General features: G+C 46.6%; 1 protein-coding gene and 1 long non-coding RNA gene across 2 annotated transcripts; one reads left to right on the forward strand and one right to left on the reverse strand.

Annotated features, from left to right (window-relative positions):
• Window positions 1–685: 685 nt before the first annotated feature.
• On the reverse strand, window positions 686–3,985 carry LOC309537763. The gene is made up of 2 exons (XR_014222002.1): window positions 3,893–3,985; window positions 686–1,035 (listed from the first exon to the last, which is right to left on the reverse strand). It is a non-coding gene; the product is annotated as an uncharacterized lncRNA (long non-coding RNA).
• On the forward strand, window positions 3,893–20,327 carry LOC309537718 (guanylate-binding protein 3-like). The gene is made up of 10 exons (XM_082232673.1): window positions 3,893–4,110; window positions 5,348–5,475; window positions 8,614–8,723; window positions 10,341–10,543; window positions 12,754–12,996; window positions 13,206–13,486; window positions 13,719–13,931; window positions 16,299–16,401; window positions 18,203–18,396; window positions 18,851–20,327. Exons 1-10 carry the CDS (start codon window positions 3,921–3,923, stop codon window positions 19,064–19,066), a joined length of 1,881 nt encoding a protein of 626 aa, XP_082088799.1. The 5' UTR covers window positions 3,893–3,920; the 3' UTR covers window positions 19,067–20,327.
• Window positions 20,328–21,684: the final 1,357 nt, after the last annotated feature.

Here is a 21,684-nt window from a genome sequence, read left to right on the forward strand (position 1 = left end):
CAGTGGTTTAGAGCACACCACCACCCCATTTGCATATTTACCTATTTGCGTACATGCCCGCCCACCCTGACAACAGAAATCAAGCATGGCTCTCCTTCCCTGGCTTCCGCCTGAAGGCTGCTTCCAACTCTCACACATGACTCTGCTGCCCCTACCAGCCAGGTGATTGAGGGGGAGCACCCATTTGGCACAAAGCTACTTCCCTTTGTTATAGGTAAAGATAAAGGGATCCCTGACTATTAGGTCCAGTCACAGACAACTCTGCAATTGCGGCGCTTATCTTGCTTTATTGGCCGAAGGAGCTGGCGTACAGTTTCCCCAGTAAGTCACCAAGAAGATGGTCTGGCTAGTTCATACCAGATTTTAACCCTGGGGCTCGGGCATTATGCAGACTATTAGTAAAGGTAAAGGGACCCCTGACCATCTCGCTTTATTGGCCGAGGGAACCGGTGTACAGCTTCCGGGTCATGTGGCCAGCATGACTAAGCCGCTTCTGGCGAACCAGAGCAGCACACGGAAACGCCGTTTACCTTCCTGCTGGAGTGGTACCTAGTTATCTACTTGTACTTTGACGTGCTTTCGAACTGCTAGGTTGGCAGGAGCAGGGACCGAGCAACAGGAGCTCACCCCGTCGCAGGGACTCCCCCCCAAAAAAACCTCACAACACTAAAATCCCACAAAAGCTAGTAAATAAGTTTATTGTTCTAGCCAAAGTCCACAACAAACTGACACTAGGCAATAGTATTAATAAAATAATACAGAACAGACGTCCATAAAAGGGCATACATAACTGGCAACAGTTCAGAAACACCCAGATCCGTGTGTGAAGACAGATAAAAACTCAGAAAGGGAGGACGCGGCTGGCGCTGCTGGGAAGGCACCGCTCTTCCAGGAATCCTGCGCATATAATCAGGGGCTGCTTTCACTTTCACTTCCTGGTCGCGAACAAAAGCCCCGCTGGGCAGGCGAGGAGCCAGAGTTAGCGGGGTCGGCGGGAGAGCGCGCGGGAGGTCTGGGAGCCAGAGGCCGCCACTGCTGTCGGGAGGTAAGGAGAGCGACCGGGCCACATTTCGGGCGGACCTCGCCGCGATCGGCAGTTGCGCCGCGATCCCCGTTGCTGAACAGCCGCGGAGGCTGAGCTTGGAGAGCCACCTCCTCGTTTGCCTGCTGCGAGAATCCACACGTGCAATCCCAGCCCTCTTTACCCGGGAGTCATCCGCGTGGCATAGGTGCCAACTCCCTGGGACCCTGGTGGGTGCGCCATCGCCCACAAAATTCCCCATGAAGGGGACTGGGCACCCACAAATTTCGGTGCCAGGGTCATGCACGATGCATGGTACCCACGGCCCCGGGGCCAGGTTGGCACTCCTGCCCCGTGGGGTTAAAGTAAGGCTTACTTCTGAGTAGACGTTGCACTGGAAAGTTGGGAACCACCGCGCTCCTGCGCGAGAGGAGAGGGGGAGAACCGTCGCCGTCTGGTTTACTTCCGAGTAGACGCGCGGAGGATCGGTTTGCTGGTGCACCTGCAAAAGCAGAGCAGCGGCGCTCACGGGGCAGCGAAGGGCCGGTTGTTTATTCTGGGATCCCCACCCGAGCTAGTTTTAGCCAGCCATTTGGAGCGGCGCCCAAGCGAAGCTCTTTTTGCTTACGAGGTGCTGCCAAATGTCTCCGCGCGTCTGAGGCTGGTTTAGCGCCAAGCTGGGGGGGGCGGGGGGCCCCCGATGAGCTAAGGAAAGAGGTTTTAGCCAGGGGTGTCAACTTCAATCAAATTGCGGAGGGGGGGGGGAGAGATAAGCCTCGCACCACATAATCGATCACATGGCACGGCGCACGCACGTCGTTTGAATGGCAATGCGGGGGGGGGGCGCGACCCCCTCAAACATTTTATTGTCGGGGGGGCGGGGCGAAGGGACCTCGGCCCCCTAGGAGTTGGCTCCTATGCTGTTAACTAAGAAGCATTTGGCACCATTACCCCATTGGTGCGTGTCTCGTGAGAATCGGCCTGGGGATTCCCACACGAACCCTGTGCGGTTTGTGGTTTTGCGCGATGGGTTGCTTTGCAGGCTGCAAAGAGGCCAGTCAACCTTCCGGGTCCTCTGTGTGTCTCTGGGCAAGGCAGGGCCTCGATCCGGAAACTGAAGCAAGTTTTAACTGCCTCAGCAATTATCACAGGGAGGGAGGGAGACCCCACGAACTTGGTGGTTTGGAAACGGTGTTCCTGGAAACACGGGGCTCCCCAGAGATTCTTGGGTGAGAAGTTTTCTCATTGCAGACTGCTCAGAACATAGTTTCTTCCTAATAATAACAGTAACAGAAAAAATTGTCTAAATTGTACGCCACCTTTCATTTCCAATAAAAGCCATGGCAATTTACAGAAAATTTAAAATATTAAAACAATATTATTATTGTTGTTGTTGTTGTTGTCATAACTTCAATATGTGTGGTGTTTTGCAAAAGATTAGCTCCTTGCCTTGAGGACCTTACAGTCTAAAATACGACACAAGAAAAACGAAGGAAGAGGAGAGAGGTGAAGGCAGAGTTTAAAGGGAGAATGCTATTTTAATCATTTCAGGGCCACAAATGCAGGGATGCGGGACCTGCAACCTTCTAGATCAGGGGCCAGCAAACTTTTTCAGCAGGGGGCTGGTCCACTGCCCCTCAGACCTTGTGGAGAGCCGGACTATATTCTGAAGGGGGAAAAATGAATTCCTATGCCCCACAAATAACACAGAGATGCATTTTAAATAAAAGGACGCATTTGACTCGTGTAAAAACACACTGATTCCCGGACCGTCCATGGGCTGGATTTAGAAGGCAATTGGGCCAGATCCGGCCCCCGGACCTTAGCTTGCCTACCCATGTTCGAAATGACAGAATCATAGAGTCAGAGAATTGTAGATTTGAAAGGAACCCTGAGGGTCAGTGCAGGAATCTCAACAGGTGGTTCCCCATCCAAATCGAAACCATACCTGGCCCTGCTTAGCTTTGCAAATTCGTCAGCGGTTTTGTTGCTGCGCCCCATTAAGGCAATAAGCCATCAAGTTGTTCAAATGGTAATAAATATAATATCTTGGCAGTGTACCATGAAATCATTAAAACTTCCAGAAATTATAAATTCATGGCATACAGAACAAATGGTCAACACTGAATCAAATTCATTACCTAAATTTTTTAGCTGTGTTTTATTAATGGATTTATTTGCACATTGCTTGTGCACATTATAAATCATCTATCTCATCTTCACTGGTGGTGGTGTAAATATGTCAACTTTTTTTGGCAAAGGGAGTTTAAGGAAATAACAGAAATCACTGCGTTAAAGCTGACCGAAAGTCCAGAGGTAGCATTATTATCTATTTACAATGGGGTGGAAGGTTCACAGGCTATGAAGGACTTGCTTACAAATTTATTGACAGCTGCACGAATTACGATAGCTAGGAAGTGGAAGGGGCAAGCAGAATATAAAATGGAAAAATGGTATAAAGAGGGGTGGGTTATAGCTATTAATGATTAAGTAATATGTGTCATTAAGATAAGATGGGGAATATGCAGGAGAAATGATTTTGAGGAGACAGGGAGAGTGTTTGTAGAATTTATACTGTTAAAATGAAAGGGGTCAAACCATCACAAGACGTGTTGAAATTTTGGGATGTTAGATAGTTGTAATGGAATGGTCTCGGGGGTGGGGTGCACATTTTTATTCTTATATATTTGTGATTATTACTTTGTCAAAACAAAAAACAAACAAACATCTATCTAAATATAAATAAATAAATAAATAAAATCTTTCTGATTCTTCTGGCTGCTGGATCCGTGTAGCTCATATTTTTGATTCATAGGTGTACATGAAATATATCCCGTGGTGACTCTTCCTGGTTTTCCATCTGTCTCCTACCCCAAACGGTACTTTCAGGTTGAGAGCAATGGCGCCCGAAAGCCACATGTCCGAGCCCATCTGCCTGATCGAGAACAGGGACAGGAAGCTCTTTGTCTGTGAAAAGGCCCTTCGCCTGCTCTCCGCAATTCGCCAGCCGGTGGTGGTGGTTGCCATTGTGGGACTCTACCGAACGGGCAAGTCCTACCTCATGAACAAACTAGCTGGCAGAAACTCAGGTGAGAGAGAAAATTGCAGCGAACCCTGGAGAGGGAGGGGAGCAAATGCTAAATTTAAGTGTTTTATGCTCAAATGGGTTTGTGTGTGTGTGTGTGGACCACAGAGTGCCCTTCTGTGCAGAGAGAATCATGTAGTAACTTATTCCAAGCACAATTCAAAGTGTTGGTGCTGACCTTTAAAGCCCTAAACAGCCTCGGCCCAGTATACCTGAAGGAGCGTCTCCACCCCTATCATTCTGCCCGGACACTGAGATCCAGCGCCGAGGGCCTTCTGGCAGTTCCCTCATTGTGAGAAGTGAGGTTACAGGGAACCAGGCAGAGGGCCTTCTTGGTGGTGGTGCCTGCCCTGTGGAACACCCTCCCTTCAGATGTCAAGGAAATAAACAACTATCTGATTTTTAGAAGACATCTGAAGGCAGCCCTGTATCAGGAAGTTTTTAATGTCTGATGTTTTATCATGTTTTTAATATTCTGTTGGGAGCTGCCCAGAATGGCTGGTGAAACCCAGCCAGATGGTGGGGTATAAACAACAACAACAATACAAAGACAGTTAATGTGTTCCAAGGCAACAATTTGGACACAACTTCCACAAGAGTCCAGCATGACTCTAATCCTAGTTTTCCTGGTACACCTCTTTGTAAAATGTAGAATATTAGTAGGGTATCTGATCTGCATGTATAAGTTCCCAGGTTGAATGTTCGTAGTCTGAAAACCCTGGTGAATTGCTGTCAGTCAGGGTAGTCAATACTGGGTTAGATGGGCTGATTCAGTGTCGGGAACCTTTCTAGTTTCCTAAACAGAAGCCCACTTTTCCTACCACCCTATCCCCCTGTGTGGGAGAGGGAACTACACCCCTGAAATGTTGTCACTTGTACAGTAGTACCTCGGGTTAAGTATTTAATTCGTTCAGGAGGTTCATTCTTAACCTGAAACTGTTCTTAACCTGAAGCACCACTTTAGCTAATGGGGCCTCCCGATGCTGCCACGCCGCCGGAGCACAATTTCTGTTCTCATCCTGAAGCAAAGTTCTTAACCTGAGGTACTATTTCTGGGTTAGCAGAGTATGTAAACTGAAGCATATGTAACCTGAACCGTATGTAACCCGAGGTACCACTATAATCTGTTTAAGATGTAAGAGCCTTCCAAGAGAAAGGGCATCAGCCCTGTTCCCTGATCTTACTAGCTCACATGCTTCTGGCTTCCTAAATCCTGAAAATTTGATTATCTCCATGGTTAGGTTTCCCCCTGGGTTCTACGGTGCAGTCGAAGACCAAGGGAATTTGGATGTGGTGCATCCCTTACCCTGGCAGGCCTGGTCAAACCCTTGTGCTTCTGGATACAGAGGGACTAGGCGATGTGGAAAAGGTAATTCTGAACTCTTGGATGGCGCACCCGCTGAATTTCTGCCTAGCATGTACGGGCAAAGGACATAACAGCATTTGTGGCAGGGCCAGGCACAACATATCTGCCACCATACCCAGCTGCTGAAGGATCATTGCCAGGTATTTGTCTACAGAACCAGAAAATGCACACATCAACAGAGATAAATGTTTTATACATTCAAAGTGTGACTCTTGAGGCTGAAACCAGGTCTCGGCAAAGGGACTGTGAAAACAAGCAGGTATGAGGCTGCCGACCTCTTTGTAAACTACAGGAAAGCCCCAAGTATGACTAAATATTTTGGCTGCTGGGATTTTGATGGCTCAGCACAACATGTACCGTATTTTTTGCACCATAACACTCACTTTTTTCCTCCTAAAAAGTAAGGGGAAATGTCTGTGCGTGTTATGGAGGGAATGCCTACGAGTGGCATGCCTAAGGATTTTCCTCAAAAACTATGTGCGTGTTATGGTTGGGTGCGTGTTATAGAGCGAAAAATACGGTAATTTTTGGAATTTCCAGTCAGTTGAAGTTGAGAGCTGGAGGAAGGTCTATACAGTGGTACCTCGCAAGACGAACGCCTCGCAAGACGGAAAACCCGCTAGACGAAAGGGTTTTCCGTTTTGGAGGCGCTTCGCAAGACGAATTTCCCTATGGGCTTGCTTCGCAAGATGACAGCCCATAGGGAAATATCCGGGACAGCGGGGAAGCGCAGCGCGTCTTCCCCACTGTCCTCGGACCTCCTCCGAAGCCGGGCGGTGGGGCGGGAACGCCTCCTCCCGCCGCCGCCGGGCTTCGGAACGATGCTCCGAAGCCGGGCGGCGGGGAGGGAACACCTTCTGAAGGTGGGCGGAGGGCGAAAGTCTTTGCTCCCCCCTGCCTGCCTGTCCCGGAGGGCTTTTGAAGGCAGGCGGGGGGGAGCAAAGACTTTCGCCCCCGCCCGCCTTCAGAAGAGGTCCAGGACCTCTTCTGAAGGCGGGCGGGGGGCAAAAGTCTTTGTCCCCCCTGCCTGCCTTCCCAGGGGCTTTTAAATCGCCCCGGACAGCGGAGAAGTCCTCCGCTGTCCCGGGGCGATTTTAAAATGCCGCCCGCCAGCATTTTAAGATCGCCCGGACAGCGGAGAAGTCCTCCGCTGTCCCGGGGTTTTTTAAAATGCTGGGGGTGGGAAGAAAAGCCCTTGTCCCCCCCCAGCCTTCAGAAGAGGTCCGGGGACAGTCTGTCCCCGGACCTGGTCTGAAGGCGGTTTCCCTAGGAACGCATTAATTGATTTTCAATGCATGGGAAACCGTGCATCGCAAGACGAAAAACTCGCAAGACGAAGAGACTTGCGGAACGAATTAATTTCGTCTTGCGAGGCACCACTGTACAGTAGTGCGAATCTGGTGCTGATTGCTTTCCCATCCACAATGGTATGGGATAGCAAAGGACAAGCTCGAGCCTACATGAGCAAACATCGCTACGCCAATGGTATTTCTCAACTTCCTTGCACACTTGTGCTTTACAGTTGCCACTTTGTTTCTGGCAACAATAGCGTCGGCCTGAGGAACAGAAACTGTTTAGGGAAGTTTTTAATTTGATGTTTTATCGTATTTTTAATATTCTGTTGGAAGCCTCCCAGAGTGCTAGGTGTCAGGTCTTGAACATCTGGCAATGAAATTCAACTTGCCTAGAATGCATCTGTACAGCGTTGTGTCAGAAAACGCTTCAGCAGTACTGTCTACCTGGTAACCTGTCACCATCGGTGTGTCTGCTGGGTTTGCATCAACCAAATTCAACCTGGTTAATACATCAGCAATTTTCTGTGTTTGGTGTACCAGATAATGCTCACCTGGGTGCGACTTTTGCTGTGCATAATCTGCTGATAAAGGTGTTTATGAGCCCTGGAATGTGGCAAGGTATTTCCAGGACACTTGTGTCGCTAAAAGCTCATACTGCGTGACTACGGGAGGTCGATGGATCGTCCGGCACACGGCTTGGGGCCATGATGGACTTTATCTCCCTGGCAGTATCCCAACACTAGGGAAACCCAGCCAGATGGGCGGGGTATAAAATTATTATTATTATTATTATTATTATTATTATTATTATTATTATTATTATCATCATCATCATCATCATCATCATCATCATCCTTGAAAAGCTTTTCTCTGGCATGGGAACAAGTGTTGGGCAAAGCTTCCTCTGCTTGATTTTGACATGACTAGCTGCTGTTAAAAACCCAGAATCGGGGCTCAAAGGAAGGGAGTTTAGGGACAGCCCAGCACCAACAGCACTTTGGTTCTCAGTTGTGCAACTACGTCAGCGGCAGTCCTTAGCCCGCTACGCCAGCTTTCCCAGGGCCAAGTAAAAGCAACAAATAACTGAGAATGAATCAGTACTTATGTATTGTGCAGCTCAGTTGGTTAGAGCGTGGAGCTGATAATGTGAAGGTTGCAGGTTCGATCCCCGTATGGGACAGCCGCATTGTATTCCTACATCGCAGGGGGTTGGACCAGATGATCCTCAGGGTCATAGAATCAGTTCTACGATTCTGTGAACAATATTCGCAGCAACACTGCGGTGGAAGGGGAGAAGCAGAACCTAACAGCTTTCTGTGACGTTAACATCTGAGAGGGTGCTGGAGGTGAAATAATTAAACAGGTTACCCAATCAGGACCCAGGGGCTTGGAGTCAGAGGGATTATAAAGCCAGCTCTGGGAGGGTTGGGGGAGTTTGTTGGGAGTTGATTGGTTGGTTGGAGTGGGAGTGAGTTGGAATAGAGTCTGTGGGTAGGTTGAGTTAGTGTAGCAAAATAAGCTGAGTCATGAACAGTTAGGGGCTAGGAAGACAAGTAAATATCTGAGAGGTGGTTTAGTGAGTGAGAGCAGGTAGTGGAAGTTATAGGTCTGGATAGGCACCCCATGAATGTAATTGACTGATACTGTTTATGAAACCACACGCTTGTTAAACTGCAATAAATAAACAAAAGTTTATGTTCCAATTTAACCCTGACTGGACTCAGTATTGTCAAAGGTAGGGCTTGGGTGTTGGGAGCGAGAAATAAAGTGGTGGCACAGGGATCAATAGACAGTAAAATGGCTGGGGACCCTGTGTGATTGCCACACTTTCTTCCTCCTTTTTTAGGGCAACACTCAAAACGACACCTGGATCTTCGCTTTGGCTGTGCTCCTGAGCAGCACCCTGGTCTACAACAGTTTTGGTGCCATTGACCAGCAAGCTATGGATCAGCTGCAGTATCCTTCCCAAGCACTAACTCTGATTTTCATTTGCTGGAGGGAGTTTGAGGAAGTCCTGTATTGGCTCTCTCTCTTTAGGACATTGCCTCTTGTTACTCTAGAGCAGTAGGAAATTTTTTTCAGCCCAGGGGCCACATTATTTTATGTGCAACCTTCCAGGGGCCATGTGTCAGTGGTGGGCGGGACCAGAGGCAAGAGTGTGCAGAACAACGGGTACAACTCTAACCTTTGTAGTTTCATTCTTTTTCGGTATTGTGACCCACAAGTCCACAGAGCAAGCCAGCAGTAAATCATACCGTTCAAAGTTGGTGATAACTTAGAAGAGGAGGAGTCAGACTGGGAAGAGGAAGTCTCAGAAGATGAGGAGGTTATGTTAGCCCCAAAATGGAAAATGAGCAAGCTTCCAACCAAAGAAGAATGGCAACTTACTTGATCGAATATTCACAACTTGCAGGCTTAGCATACAGAGTAAGAGAACAAGAAGAACATACAGTTAAAGAAGATTGGAAAATGTTTATTGAATATATGGAAAATAATTGTGCCCAGCTGAAAACGCTGGCAACATTAAGATAAATTCAACAGTGTAAATGAGTTTTGATGGATGCAATAACGGTAAACTGATTGGTATAGTTTTTTGTACAATATGCAGGGATTTAAGATATGTAAAATGAACCATGGAAAGAGAAGAGAAGTCATTGATATCTTAAGGATGTAAAATGAGAATTTGAAATTGTAAAACAGAAAATTTAATTAAAATTATATACATAAAAAACAGAAAACAAAAGAAGATGAGGAGGTAACAGGGTTCAGTGAGCAGGAAGAATCTGTGGCAGAGAGCAGTCCACAATCAAAGGCAGAAGCCAAAGCCGGTGAGTGGGAGGACTCCAAGAGGAAGATGAATCAGGTCGATGAAAAGTCACAGGAGTCTCCCTGTCCTGCTGCTACAATCTTCTCTCCCCACTTGTCTCCCAGAACCAGAAGAGGGCTGAAATGGGCAGGGCAGTGGCAAGTTGCATGCAGGCGCAGTCTCTGATTGTTTGGAGAAAGCCCTGGAGAGGAGGGACCTAGACTGCTGTGGGGAGGCGGGGACTTTCAGTCTCAGCAATGGAGTCATGGGGCAAGACCTACCGGAGGTGAGCTGCTGCGCTCCTTTGGCCTGACACTCAACCGAGTCCATGAAGATCCTGCTTTTGCTAATAAAGAGTTAACTCGCAACTTTGAACATCTTTGACATCATTTTTCTAAAACTGCCATCCATGTGTCACATAAAGTTGAAGGGCTTTTCTCTCCTGCTGTAACTTTGTTTTCCTGTGGCAATAATTTCAAAGCAGTCCACCCTTGGGGGCAGGATGGGGGGGGGAAAGAGGCATGGAAAGGGCACATTGTGAGGACATCATCACCACAAATGCAGCTGCATGAGGATTTGTTCTGCACATGCAATGGAAAAGGTTAATTAGATGGCGCTCCAAAATACGCAGCAGTTTAAAGGTACAGGACTTTTCTCGTTTGCATCGAACTGTCTGTTCTGTATTGCATGGGGGGGTATTTTGAGGGGCTGCTTGTTCTCCCCCTGTGCAGGCAACTGGTCTCTTGATTCCTAAACCTGGCCAACAGCTATGTGACAGAGCTCACCGAGCGCATCAAAGCCAAATCGTCCCCCGGGGGCGGCAGTGAGGGACTGGAAGACTCTGCTGAGTTTGTCCGCTTCTTCCCAAGTTTCGTCTGGGCCTTGCGGGATTTCACCTTGCAGCTGGAGCTGGATGGGCACCCCATCACTGAAGACGAGTATCTGGAACATTCCTTGAGATTAAAGAAAGGTACTGACAGTGGCGGGCAAATTCAGTGGCTTCCCCCAATGAATGCCAGGAAGTGCTGTTTGTTAAAGGTGCTGAGGTGCTGGGAAACTACTCTTCCCCCTTCCCAGACTACAGAGTTCCTTGAGAAGGAGTATTGGTTGTTAAACCACTTTGGGAATTGTAGCTTTTGGGGGAGATTAGGGGTCTCCTAACAACTCTTCGCACCCTTAACAAACTCCAGTTCCCGGAATTCTCTGGGGGGAGCCATGACTGGTCAAAATGGTATCATAGTGCTTTGAAGTACAGTATTGTGTGAATGTGGCCTTAGTTTAATACCAGTCTAGGTGTGTTAACGTCATGTCTTTACTACCTAGCAGAGTCGTGCTTCAAAGCACGTTTGATGTGTTTACACATCACATTTATTTGAAACAGTTGCAGCTTTCCTCTGCACAAAATTCCTCCCAACAAACCACAATAAAATACAGTATATAAACTGTTTCAAAGGGGTAGCCAAGTTCCTCTGTTGCAGCAAACACAACGGAACCTTGCTAACTTACTAACAGCTGTAGGAATAACTGAGACCACAGGTTGAATGCGGGTGAGCTATGCGGAAGCAAGCTAATCGGCTAGCTTGGCAGAGCCTCTTTTATTGGCAAAAATCAACAGTTGCAAAGCAGTAGTGAAACCACTCTGAACTTTAACATATTTCCATCTAAGCACATTCCCAGCATTAGCAAATGCACATGACAGCAGGTGTTTCCATCAAATGTCCCCCCCATACTTGATAACACCTGCTTTCCCTGCTGTGCTCCAGCCAAGCGATATGTCTAAGCAAACAGTTTGTGAAAGGACAAAAGGTCGGGGGGGAAACCCTGTTTTCTAGCCAAGAAGGCAAAAGGTCAGGGAAAGCAAGCGTAACATTGACATGCTGTGGCACGTCTTTGTGCGAGGTTTGCCTTTGCAAAACAGAGCGTTACCCCCACAAACAGCCAGCTCTGGTAGGCCCCAGTCAGCATGGACACTGCTTAGGGATGATGGGAGTTGCAGTCCCATGACACCAATAGGGCACTAGGCTGGCTAACACAGCTTTGTAACTTGCATGTGTGTATATATCTGCCAATTTGGGATAACATTCCATGCACCTGAGAGAGTAAGCTTATGCCATAACATACTTGCTAGTCTTTAAAGTGCATGAGACTGTTGTTTTTAGCATATATATTTAAAAACACTCAGAATTCATAATGCATCTGAAATTACTAGTTGTTGCTTAAAACTTAGAAACTCATGCCTATAGGCTTGCCATCTAAAGTTAGATCTAAGAGTCAGAATGGGGGGGAAGCAGGGAAGAGGGGAAAGGGTTGTGTGCCTATGTACTTAATAAGGATAACCATGAGGTATAGTATGCCTTCCCTTCTGTAGTATGAAATATCCGCCTTGCTCAAATCCCACTTTTCCTCTTCCATCTTCCAACCCACTGGTATCTTTGCATTTCCGTGTGCCATTTCAGATTTACCCACAAGCTCCCCATCTCCTGTTAATATTTGTACTGGTACTGTATTTGTTAGAAAATGTATTTTACAAAGAGTGATTTGTACTGGGGGGAAAGAAAACCTATGTAATGTAACAGCTGCAGAATCTTGTGACTCCGATTAAGGTCACAGAAATGCTGACTCATTGCCTTGTTAATTTGTTAACTCCCTTTAAAAGTGAGTGTGTTTCTTATAGAGGAGGGGAGGGAGTTGGAGGTTGTCTTGTTGTTGTTTCATTGACCAACAACAACAACATGGGAGTGTGGAAACTTCAAGCAGATGCTGTGTCTGGAGGAGTTTGTGAGGACAGACAAATCAGCAACTCAGCGGTTCTCAACCTGTGGGTCCCCTGATGTTGTTGGACTACAACTCCCATCATCCCTGAGCTCTGGCCTTGCTAGCTAGGAGTGATGGGAGTTGTAGTTCAACAACCTCTGGGGACTCACAGGTTGAGAAAGGCTGTCTTACTGCTATGAAAGAGTTTTTGAAGCAAGAAGCAAAAAGATCTTCTCTTGGGCTCAAATGCATTGTATTGGACTTTATATGCACAAATAATACTGATTGTTAACACCTGCCACCCTGCAAGTAAAGAGTTATCTTCAGAGTCCTGGTTCTGGAGGCTACTTCATCATGAAGGCTTTGAGGGTGAAACCCCTACATGACTCAGGAAAATAGCTAACATCTCCATCGTCTTCTTTCCAGGCGATGCCTCTGATGTTCAGCTGTACAACCTGCCTCGCAAATGCATCCGGATGTTCTTCCCCACTCGCAAGTGTTTCATTTTTGACCGACCCACTACTAGGAAGAACCTGCCCCATCTGGAGTCGATGCAGGAGAGCCAGCTGGAGCCCGACTTTGTGGAACAAGCCGGCCAGTTCTGCCGTTACATCTATAGTACATCCAAGGAAAAGACCATCCCCGGAGGACACCTTGTCAATGGCCGCTGTGAGTCCTGGTAACTGTGTAGTCCTCCTCAGACTAGCTGGTTGGCAGCTGGATGGCCCTGTGCACCTGCCATAATTGCCCCAGGGAGGAGCTTGGGATCTGGCCCACCATCCTAGCTACTTGGTTTTGCATTGCAATGGGCCACTCTGAGCACAGGAAGTTCAGTGTGTCTTCCCACAACTAGCTCCTTTTCTTTCCCCCCCTGGTAGTGCTGGCAAACCTAGTGACGACCTATGTGGACACCATTCGCAGTGGGCAAGTGCCTTGCATGGAGAGCGCAGTGCTGGCCTTGGCTGAGATTGAGAACTCGGCTGCTATCCATGATGCTACTGTGCGCTACGGGGAGCTGATGGATCAAAAGCTGAAGCTTCCTACGGAGACGGTCCAGGAGTTGCTGGGGATCCATGCCGAGTGCGAGAAGGAGGCCCTGCAGGTGTTCCTGGCTCGTGCCTTCAAGGATGACCAACAACGGTTCCAGGTGGAACTCATGGTAGGTTGTCCCTTGATCCCCTGTATATTAACATGCTGCAAACTGTATATTATACCCAAATATTCAGATTTTTGTCCACCACACGGGAATCTTTTGGTGGAAGGTGGTTAAGAAATGTCTTGAACAATTTTATTCTGAAAATAAATCTGGGCGCACAAAGTCTGTTCTCCCAGATTAGAAATGTTTCGAAGTGCTTAGCTATGTCTCAGCTTTATTTTGTTTGTGTTGCCAGAAAACCATGGAGCAGATGAAGGAGGGCTTCTGCCAAAAGAATGAGCAGGAATCTTCAAAACTCTGTTGGGCTGTGTTGATGTCCTTGTCTGGGGAGCTGGAGGAAAACATCAAACAAGGGGTTTACTCCTGTCCTGGCGGTCACAAGCTGTTTTCAGATGACCTGAAGGAAATGGAACAGAGATACCACCAAGAACAGAAGAAAGGAGTGATGGTGAGGAAGGGCGAGGGCTGCTGAATGAACATCTTAAAGGGGCATTATAAAGCTCATCTGATTGGAGGGTGGGAGTGCACTCCAAATCATGGTTTTCTCAGAATTCAAATTGCCAAAACCTGAAACACATTTCATAGGTGTGGCTGAAATAGGTGCAAAGTTCATATCTGAGTACCAGAGCTGGAGATTGGGTACTGAAATTGTGACTGGGGAAACCCAGCCAGATGGGCGGGGGTATAAGACGACGACAACGACGACAACAACAACAACAACAACAACAACTCTTGCTACACAATTGCACCATTTTTAAAATTCTGAATCTATGAAAAATTAAGGCTTGTCTGACTGCAGTCTAATAGCTCATTGTTCAACAACAACAACAACAACAACAACAACTCTTGCTACACAATTGCACCATTTTTAAAATTCTGAATCTATGAAAAATTAAGGCTTGTCTGACTGCAGTCTAATAGCTCATTGTTCAACCCGGTAGGAAACAGAAAGGCATACAGCTGAAACAAGCTCAGATTCCTGGTCCAGTCGAGAGACATATAAAAAGTAGACGGGGAGAAAGATTGTGGGAGGTTGTTCTGCTTCCCTTAGCAATGTGCCTGAGCTTCCCAATTTAGGACCTATGTAGATGTGACACAGGAAGTCCACAGTGCTTTGAAACTTACTTAAAATCAATTGCTAGAGATTGCAGATTGGACTAGGACACAGTGGTACTGAGAGATCCTTGCGTTATGGGATATTTGGAGGGCTGTTTAGCTCAGGAAAGCAGATGACCTTTTCTTCCATCCTGGCTGCTCTGATGTGATGTGCAGTCCCCAGCAGTGTTAAGTAGCTTTCAGAATGCTACCAGATCCAGTCACAGGCATCCCTCAACATATCTGCTTAGGCTCTTGTTGTTGTTTAGTCGTGTCCAACTCTTCGTGACCCCATGGACCAGAGCACACCAGGCACTTCTGTCCTGCACTGCCTCCCGCAGTTTGGACAGACTCATGCTGGTTGCTTCGAGAATACCACCCAACCATCTCATCCTGTCGTCCCCTTCTCCTTGTGCCCTCCATCTTTCCCAACATCAGGGTCTTTTCCAGGGAGTCTTCTCTTCTCATGAGGTAGCCAAAGTGCCCTCCATCTTTCCCAACATCAGGGTCTTTTCCAGGGAGTCTTCTCTTCTCATGAGGTAGCCAAAGTATTGGAGCCTCAGCTTCAGGATCTGTCCTTCCAGTGAGCACTCAGGGCTGATTTCCTTCAGAATGGAGAGGTTTGATCTTCTTGCAGTCCATGGGACTCTCAAGAGTCTCCTCCAGCACCAGAATTCAAAAGCATCAATTCTTCGGCGATCAGCCTTCTTTATGCTCCAGCTCTCACTTCCATACATCACTACTGGGAAAACCATAGCTTTTACTATACGGACCTTTGTTGGCAAGGTGATGTCTCTACTTTTTAGGATGCTGTCTAGGTTTGTCATTGCTTTTCTCCCAAGAAGCAGGCGTCTTTTAATTTCGTGGCTGCTGTCACCATCTGCAGTGATCATGGAGCCCAAGAAAGTAAAATCTCTCACTGCCTCCATTTCTTCCCCTTCTATTTGCCAGGAGGTGATGGGACCAGTGGCCATGATCTTCGTTCTAAGAGCTTAGGCTCTTAGAGGGCCACAATTCTAGGGGTGAATAATACAGAGGACGCGGGTGGCGCTGTGGTCTAAACCACTGAACCTCTTGGGCTTGCTGATCAGAAGGTTGGCGGTTCAAATCCCCACGATGGGTTGAGCTCCCATTGCTCTGTCCCAGCTCCTGCCAACCTAGCAGTTCAGAAACATGCCTGTGCGAGTAGATAAATAGATACTGCTGTGGCGGGAAGGTAAACCGTGTTTCCGTGCGCTCTGGTTTCTGTCACGGCGTTTCATTGCGCCAGAAGTGGTTTAGTCATGCTGGCCACATGACCCAGAAAGCTGTTTGTGGACAAAGGCTGGCACCCTCTGCCTGAAAGCAAGAGGAGCGCTGCAGCCCCGTATTCACCTTTGACCAGACTTAACCGTTCAGGAGGAGTCCTTTTTAATACAGAGGTAATAGAAGAAGGAAATCCACAAGCCTTAGCTGCAGGATGAGATCTACTTTGTGCCTGAAATGAAAGGGGTGCCTGCCAGGGAGTCAAATGCCATCTGGGCCAGCTATCTTCTCACAGTCCATGCTTCAGACAGTCTCCCTTCCTCTTTACTATTAACATCACTGCAGAAATGTTCATGCATTTGTATTTCTCCTTTCTCACCTTATTAAGCAAAAATGGGAAACTTGAAGCAGGCAGGGGACCCAATCTGTTTTAGCCGGCCTCTCTTCATTCACTCTGCTGACTCTTCTGTTGCAGGCAGAGACAGTCCTACAGCAGTTCCTCAAGGAGAAGGAGAATGTCAGCAGAGCCATACTGCTAAGTGATAAAGCTCTGTCAGAGAAAGAGAAGGAAATGGCAGGTAAGGGGATGGGAAAGTAGCATGCATTGGGCAGTGGTCAACAATGGGCTCCCTGGAGGTCTTCTGCTGGGGCCCATGAAGACTCTGGGCCTCCCCACATGCTGCCCACTTGGTCATGAGGTTTTGGGTGTGGTTATCTTTTTACCCCTTGAAAATGACATAGAAGCATGTTGGAAAAAGAGACATTTTCTCCCACTTTCTCTTTCACCTCTATGTGCCATTCAAGGCTGATGGTATAGGGCTGTATATAAATAATAATACAGTGGTGCCTCGCAAGACGAAATTAATTCGTTCCGCGAGTTTTGTCGTCTTGCGATTTTTTTCGTATTGCGAAGCACGGTGTCGGGAAAGTTTTGGAAAAGCTTCAAAAATCACCAAAGTCTTTAAAAACCTCAAAAAAGGCTACCACACTGCGTTCTATGAGTTGCTCCTCAAAGTCAAGTCGCAACTGTATTAACGGTGTTAAGAAAAAGGAAACAAACTTGCAAGACGTTTCCGTCTTGTGAAGCAAGCCCATAGGGAAAATCGTCTTGCGAAGCAGCTCAAAAAACAAAAAACCCTTTCGTCTAGCGAGTTTTTTGTCTTGCGAGGCATTCGTCTTGCGAGGTACCACTGTAATAATAATAATAATAATAATAATAATAATAATAATAATAATAATAATAATATCTGCTTGCAGAAAGCTTTTGCAGAGGTTTGATTAGATCCAACGTTTGCTAAGCATTCATTGTGATTTGTTTATGACATTGAACATTCATCCTGACTTGCTTGTAGGGTGCTTATACATTTTCCCTTTTACTCATTCACATCCCACAATTTTCAGTTCAATTGTCTGTCACTTCCCTAACAGCAGAAAAAGTTTCTTTTTTAAGTGGAATTCTTGCGCTAGGGCAACAGAATTCATTAATTGACTTGAATGTGCACACGCGGGTTGCGATTCAGTGCTTCTGCGCATGCACGACCGCCGAAACCCGGAAGTAACCTGTTTCAGTACTTCTGGGTTTCAGCAGGTCTGTAACCCGAAAAAACGCAACCTGAAGCGTCTGTAATAATAATAATAATAAATAATTTATTATTTGTACCCCGCCCATCTGGCTGTGTTTCCCCAGCCACTCTGGGCGGCTTCCACAAAGACCAAAAATACACTAAGATGTCACACATTAAAAACTTCCCTGAACAGGGCTGCCTTAAGATGTCTTCTGAATGTCAGGTAGTTGTTTATCTCTTTGACATCTGATGTTAGGGCATTCCACAGGGCGGGCGCCACTACCGAGAAGGCTCTCCTCTGCCTGGTTCCCTGTAGCTTTGCTTCTCGCAATGAGGGAACCGCCAGAAGGCCCTCGGTGCTGGACCTCAGTGCCCAGGCAGAACAATGAGGGTGGAGACGCTCCTTCAGGTATACTGGGCCGAGGCCATTTAGGGCTTTAAAGGTCAACACCAACACTTTGAATTGTGCTCGGAAATGTACTGGGAGCCAGTGTAGGTCTTTCAAGACTGTAACTTGAGGTATGACTATTCACTTGAATCTGTCCCACAAACTACTGCTCTGGAGTATTTATTTCTGCTACAACTTTTCTATTTTCTAGTTGTTTTGGGGCTTCCTACTTTCTCCAAATACAGATATGAACGGTATGCAAGGCCACTGAGCATTAACAAACTTCAAGCAGTAATTCTGGCCCCTTTAATCCTATTTTAGCCAAACCCAAACTCCATAGCAGTCAGTAACCGTAGAACAATATATTGTGACACTGCACAAACACCTGCAGTTATTCGTTCTTCCTTTTTTTCATTCCCGGGACAGAGGCAAAGGCAAAGGCTGAAGCTGCGCAGCGAGAGCAGGAGATCCAGAAGCAGAAGCAAGCTGAGCTGGAACAGAAGATGGAGGATCAGAAACGGAGCTATGAGCTGAACATCCATCAGCTGGAGGAGAAGATGATGAAAGAAAGGGACAATCTACTGAAAGAGCAGAATATGATGATGGAGAGTAAACTCAGGGTAACTATCACAGGCCCATCTTGGGCCTCTTCTCTATTTGCAACAAGCAAACACAAGAATGCTAGTTTGGGTGGTTCTGGAGTTGTGCTTCCTTACAAAATGGATCAAGTCAGGCTCAGGGGAGTGTTAGCCCTCTTCCTCACAAGCCCAGGGCCTCTATCTAATTTAGTTAGCAGTGTTTGTCCTGGTCAGGCATCCTTGCAAGACACACTCAGCTGTGGAGTGAAGCTTCTGGGGTTGGAAGGAAGTTCGTCGTGATCTGAGCCATCTCCTTGACTGTCAAGTGGCACAGACAATGATGTTAAAAACTTAAATTCCATTCAATTAGATGCCTTCTTTAGAACACCAGAAGAAAGCTTTTGCCTTTCGGTTTGGCTGGAAGTATTCTTAAGCACACCGAAAGCCGAATCACACCCCTTTTTTCTTTTGATGTGAATGCTCTCTCTTTTTGCAGGAGCAAGAGGCTTTGCTGAAGGATGGATTTCAGAAAGAAGCAAATCGACTAAATGGGGAGATTAATCAGCTGAGACAACAGGCTGAAAATATCAAGAAGCCATCTTGGTTTGCAGGGGTGTTGGGTGGTCTGGTAGATGTTGCCACATGTTTTTTGCCTGGTATTGTCCCCAGACTTGCTGGATCGCTGGCTTCTAACTTTATAAAGCGCTTGTGATCAAGCAGGAAAAGGCCTACAGATCAATTACATTTGTCGTGAGACAGTGGTGGTGAAGGCATCCTCTTCTATTTCTCCCCATGTCAGTTTCAGTCTCAGTTTATTGATTAACTTTTCTAGTAAGGCTGTTTCCCATATACTTGATACCAGTGTTCCATGTTTATTCCTGACAGGTCCCTCCAGTGTCTGCCTATGAAGTTTCTGGCTGCTGAGAGTAGGTGGGCTATGAGCTCTTTATAGTGTGAGTGGGCATTGCTATCTTGGAAGATGTTTAGTAGGGCCAGTTCTGGGGTGACTTCTAGTACCTGTTTAGTTATTTTGCTTCTTTCTTGTATGACTGCTGTCCAGAAGAGTTGGGTTTTGGGGCATTCCCACCACATGTGGAAGTATGTGCCTGTGGAGGTCCATCCCCTCCAGCATTTTGGCGAGGTTCCTGGGTGTATCAGCACCAGTTTCTGTGGTGTGAGGTACCATCTGTATATTGTATATTGTGGATACCATCCCCTTGCTATGTTCTGTTGTTGTTAGGAGAAGGTTTTCGAAGGTGGTCAAGGGCCTAGTAGCTGTTGATTTTACTACTGCATTGTTTAAGAAGGCATGTAGTTGGTGGTGTGTTAGCCAGGGCATTTGGGTGTCCCCTAGTTTAGCTTCTGTTGTTCCCTGAAACACCCACATATTAACATATTTGCCAGGATTTCCCCACCCTCCCCATCGGAACTGACACTTCCTTTTTCTTCTTCCCTGACATTTGTATTATTAAGTTAATAAGCAAAAAGGAAGCTGTGAAAAAATTCCACTTGCAAGTGGGAGGCAAGAATGTCTTCCAAGAGTGTATTGAAGATGCAGATTGTGTGCAGATTTCCTTGAACACCTTAAAATGGTGCTGTATTTGTCAAAGGCAACCTCTTTACGAAGCCAGTTAGCTACTTGCATGCCTGTTGCCTACGAAGAACTTTTTGCCATACAGTGTCTCAGGTCACACCAAAGCCACTATCACGAAGAAAGCTGCTGTGTTGATGTAGCCTGAGTGCCATATTGCAGTATTAGCAGAGTGATGCTTACCACAGACTTGACCTGAAAATGTGGTTGGTTGCAGATTGTAAGCGAATGGAAGCTTACAAATTTGACCGTCACATTTGGGGGTAGGTTTAATTGCTGGATTTGAAATATGCCTGTTTGCTTTGATCTTGTACTGTACACTTGTTGTTTTTTATGTGAATAAATGTCTGGCAAAATAATAAAATAATTCTGGAGTTCACAACATTGCATTTTTAATTGTGTGTTTCATTAAAATTTCTTGTGGCATGGGAGAAGAGGTGGCTTATTTATTTATTCAACTTTTTTCTCCCAAGGAATTCAAGGTGGCATACTCCTCACTGAATCTCCACAACAGCCCTGTGAGGTTGGTTAGGCTGTGGGAGGCTTTGAATGCCCCATGGTCATCACCCAAGTGTCGTGGTCATGTGGGGATTTCAACCCTGTCTCCCAGGTCCTTGTCCAACCACTCTTAACCACTATGCCAGCCTGGACAAAGATGTACAATATCCACAAAATGTCATGCTATCTGAATTTGCTTTTTGTAACAGCCGTGTGCCCCAAATCCTACTTCTAGGCCCCAGCATCTGTTTTCCAGTTAGTCAGGAGCACAGAGTCTGCTGGAGAAACGTTGGCCTGATAGAAAGTCTCAAATTTCACATGCAGTAGGGCCAGAGTTTGAAACCAGGGTTGACTCCCAATCTGCAAAAGGTGAGGCGGAGCTTCTGCACCGAGGTGAAGTTGAGTTATATCAGGAGCAGCAAAGTGGGACATAAGACATAGGGCTTGTGCACAGCAGAGCAAAAGGTTCTTTAGCTCGTAAGTTTCTTGTTCTAGCCAAAGGCCACGACTAACTTGTATTAGTATTAAGAAAATAATACAGAACATATGTCCATAATATAAAAATTCATAATATAAAAAATGACTTTGCCAAGTTCCTGAGCGTTAACCTTCTGCATCCCTGACAGCTCCAATTCTGATATTATTTTGCCTTTTTAAAATTCAGTTTGCCAACATCCACTGTACTGGCATTTTCTCCCATTATGAGATCCTGTTGGTCTGCACCAAATGCGGTTGCCTTATACTCTTCTAGGCTGTAAGTGCTGTGAAGATCAGCAGCTGTCCTCCTCCAATGGGGCCTGGGAGTGGGTGCAAGTGTGCGCCTTATCTCTCCTGTGGGCACAGAGTAAGGTTCATGGAGGGTTCAAGGCGTAGGCGGTCCTTGTGGCTGAGCCAAATACATTTCATGTCTCGGGCACGATAATTTGTCAAACTAGGCAGGTGCCTGACAGTTGGCCAAATTCTCATTAAATAACAAAGCGAGGGACAACCCCTTATCCATATGTTACGTGGTCCTAATTATATCGACAGAGAGTGACGTCTCGTGTCAATTCCTCATTATAAGTTGGCTATATGAGGATGCCCTCAGTATATGGATAAACATATAAAGATTTAAAGCTACAATAAGCGTTGAAACCAGGAAGTGCCAATTACTGGCCATATGTGGTAATATATCCAGCAATACATATAATCATTGCTGTGGTTTATTTTTGTCCCACTTTTGTTGCGCTATAGCTCCTCCA

The sequence above is a fragment of the Podarcis vaucheri genome (assembly GCF_965113315.1).
Source record: "Podarcis vaucheri genome assembly, chromosome: 7".
Lineage (NCBI taxonomy): Eukaryota > Metazoa > Chordata > Lepidosauria > Squamata > Lacertidae > Podarcis > Podarcis vaucheri.

Coding starts and splice junctions, on each gene's coding strand:
- LOC309537718 (XM_082232673.1), top strand. CDS start 3,921: ATGGCGCCCGAAAGCCACATGTCCGAGCCCATCTGCCTGATCGAGAAC. Junction 10,544..12,753: donor TTCCTTGAGATTAAAGAAAG/GTACTGACAGTG, acceptor TCTTCTTTCCAG/GCGATGCCTCTGATGTTCAG. Junction 16,402..18,202: donor GAAAGAGAAGGAAATGGCAG/GTAAGGGGATGG, acceptor TTCCCGGGACAG/AGGCAAAGGCAAAGGCTGAA.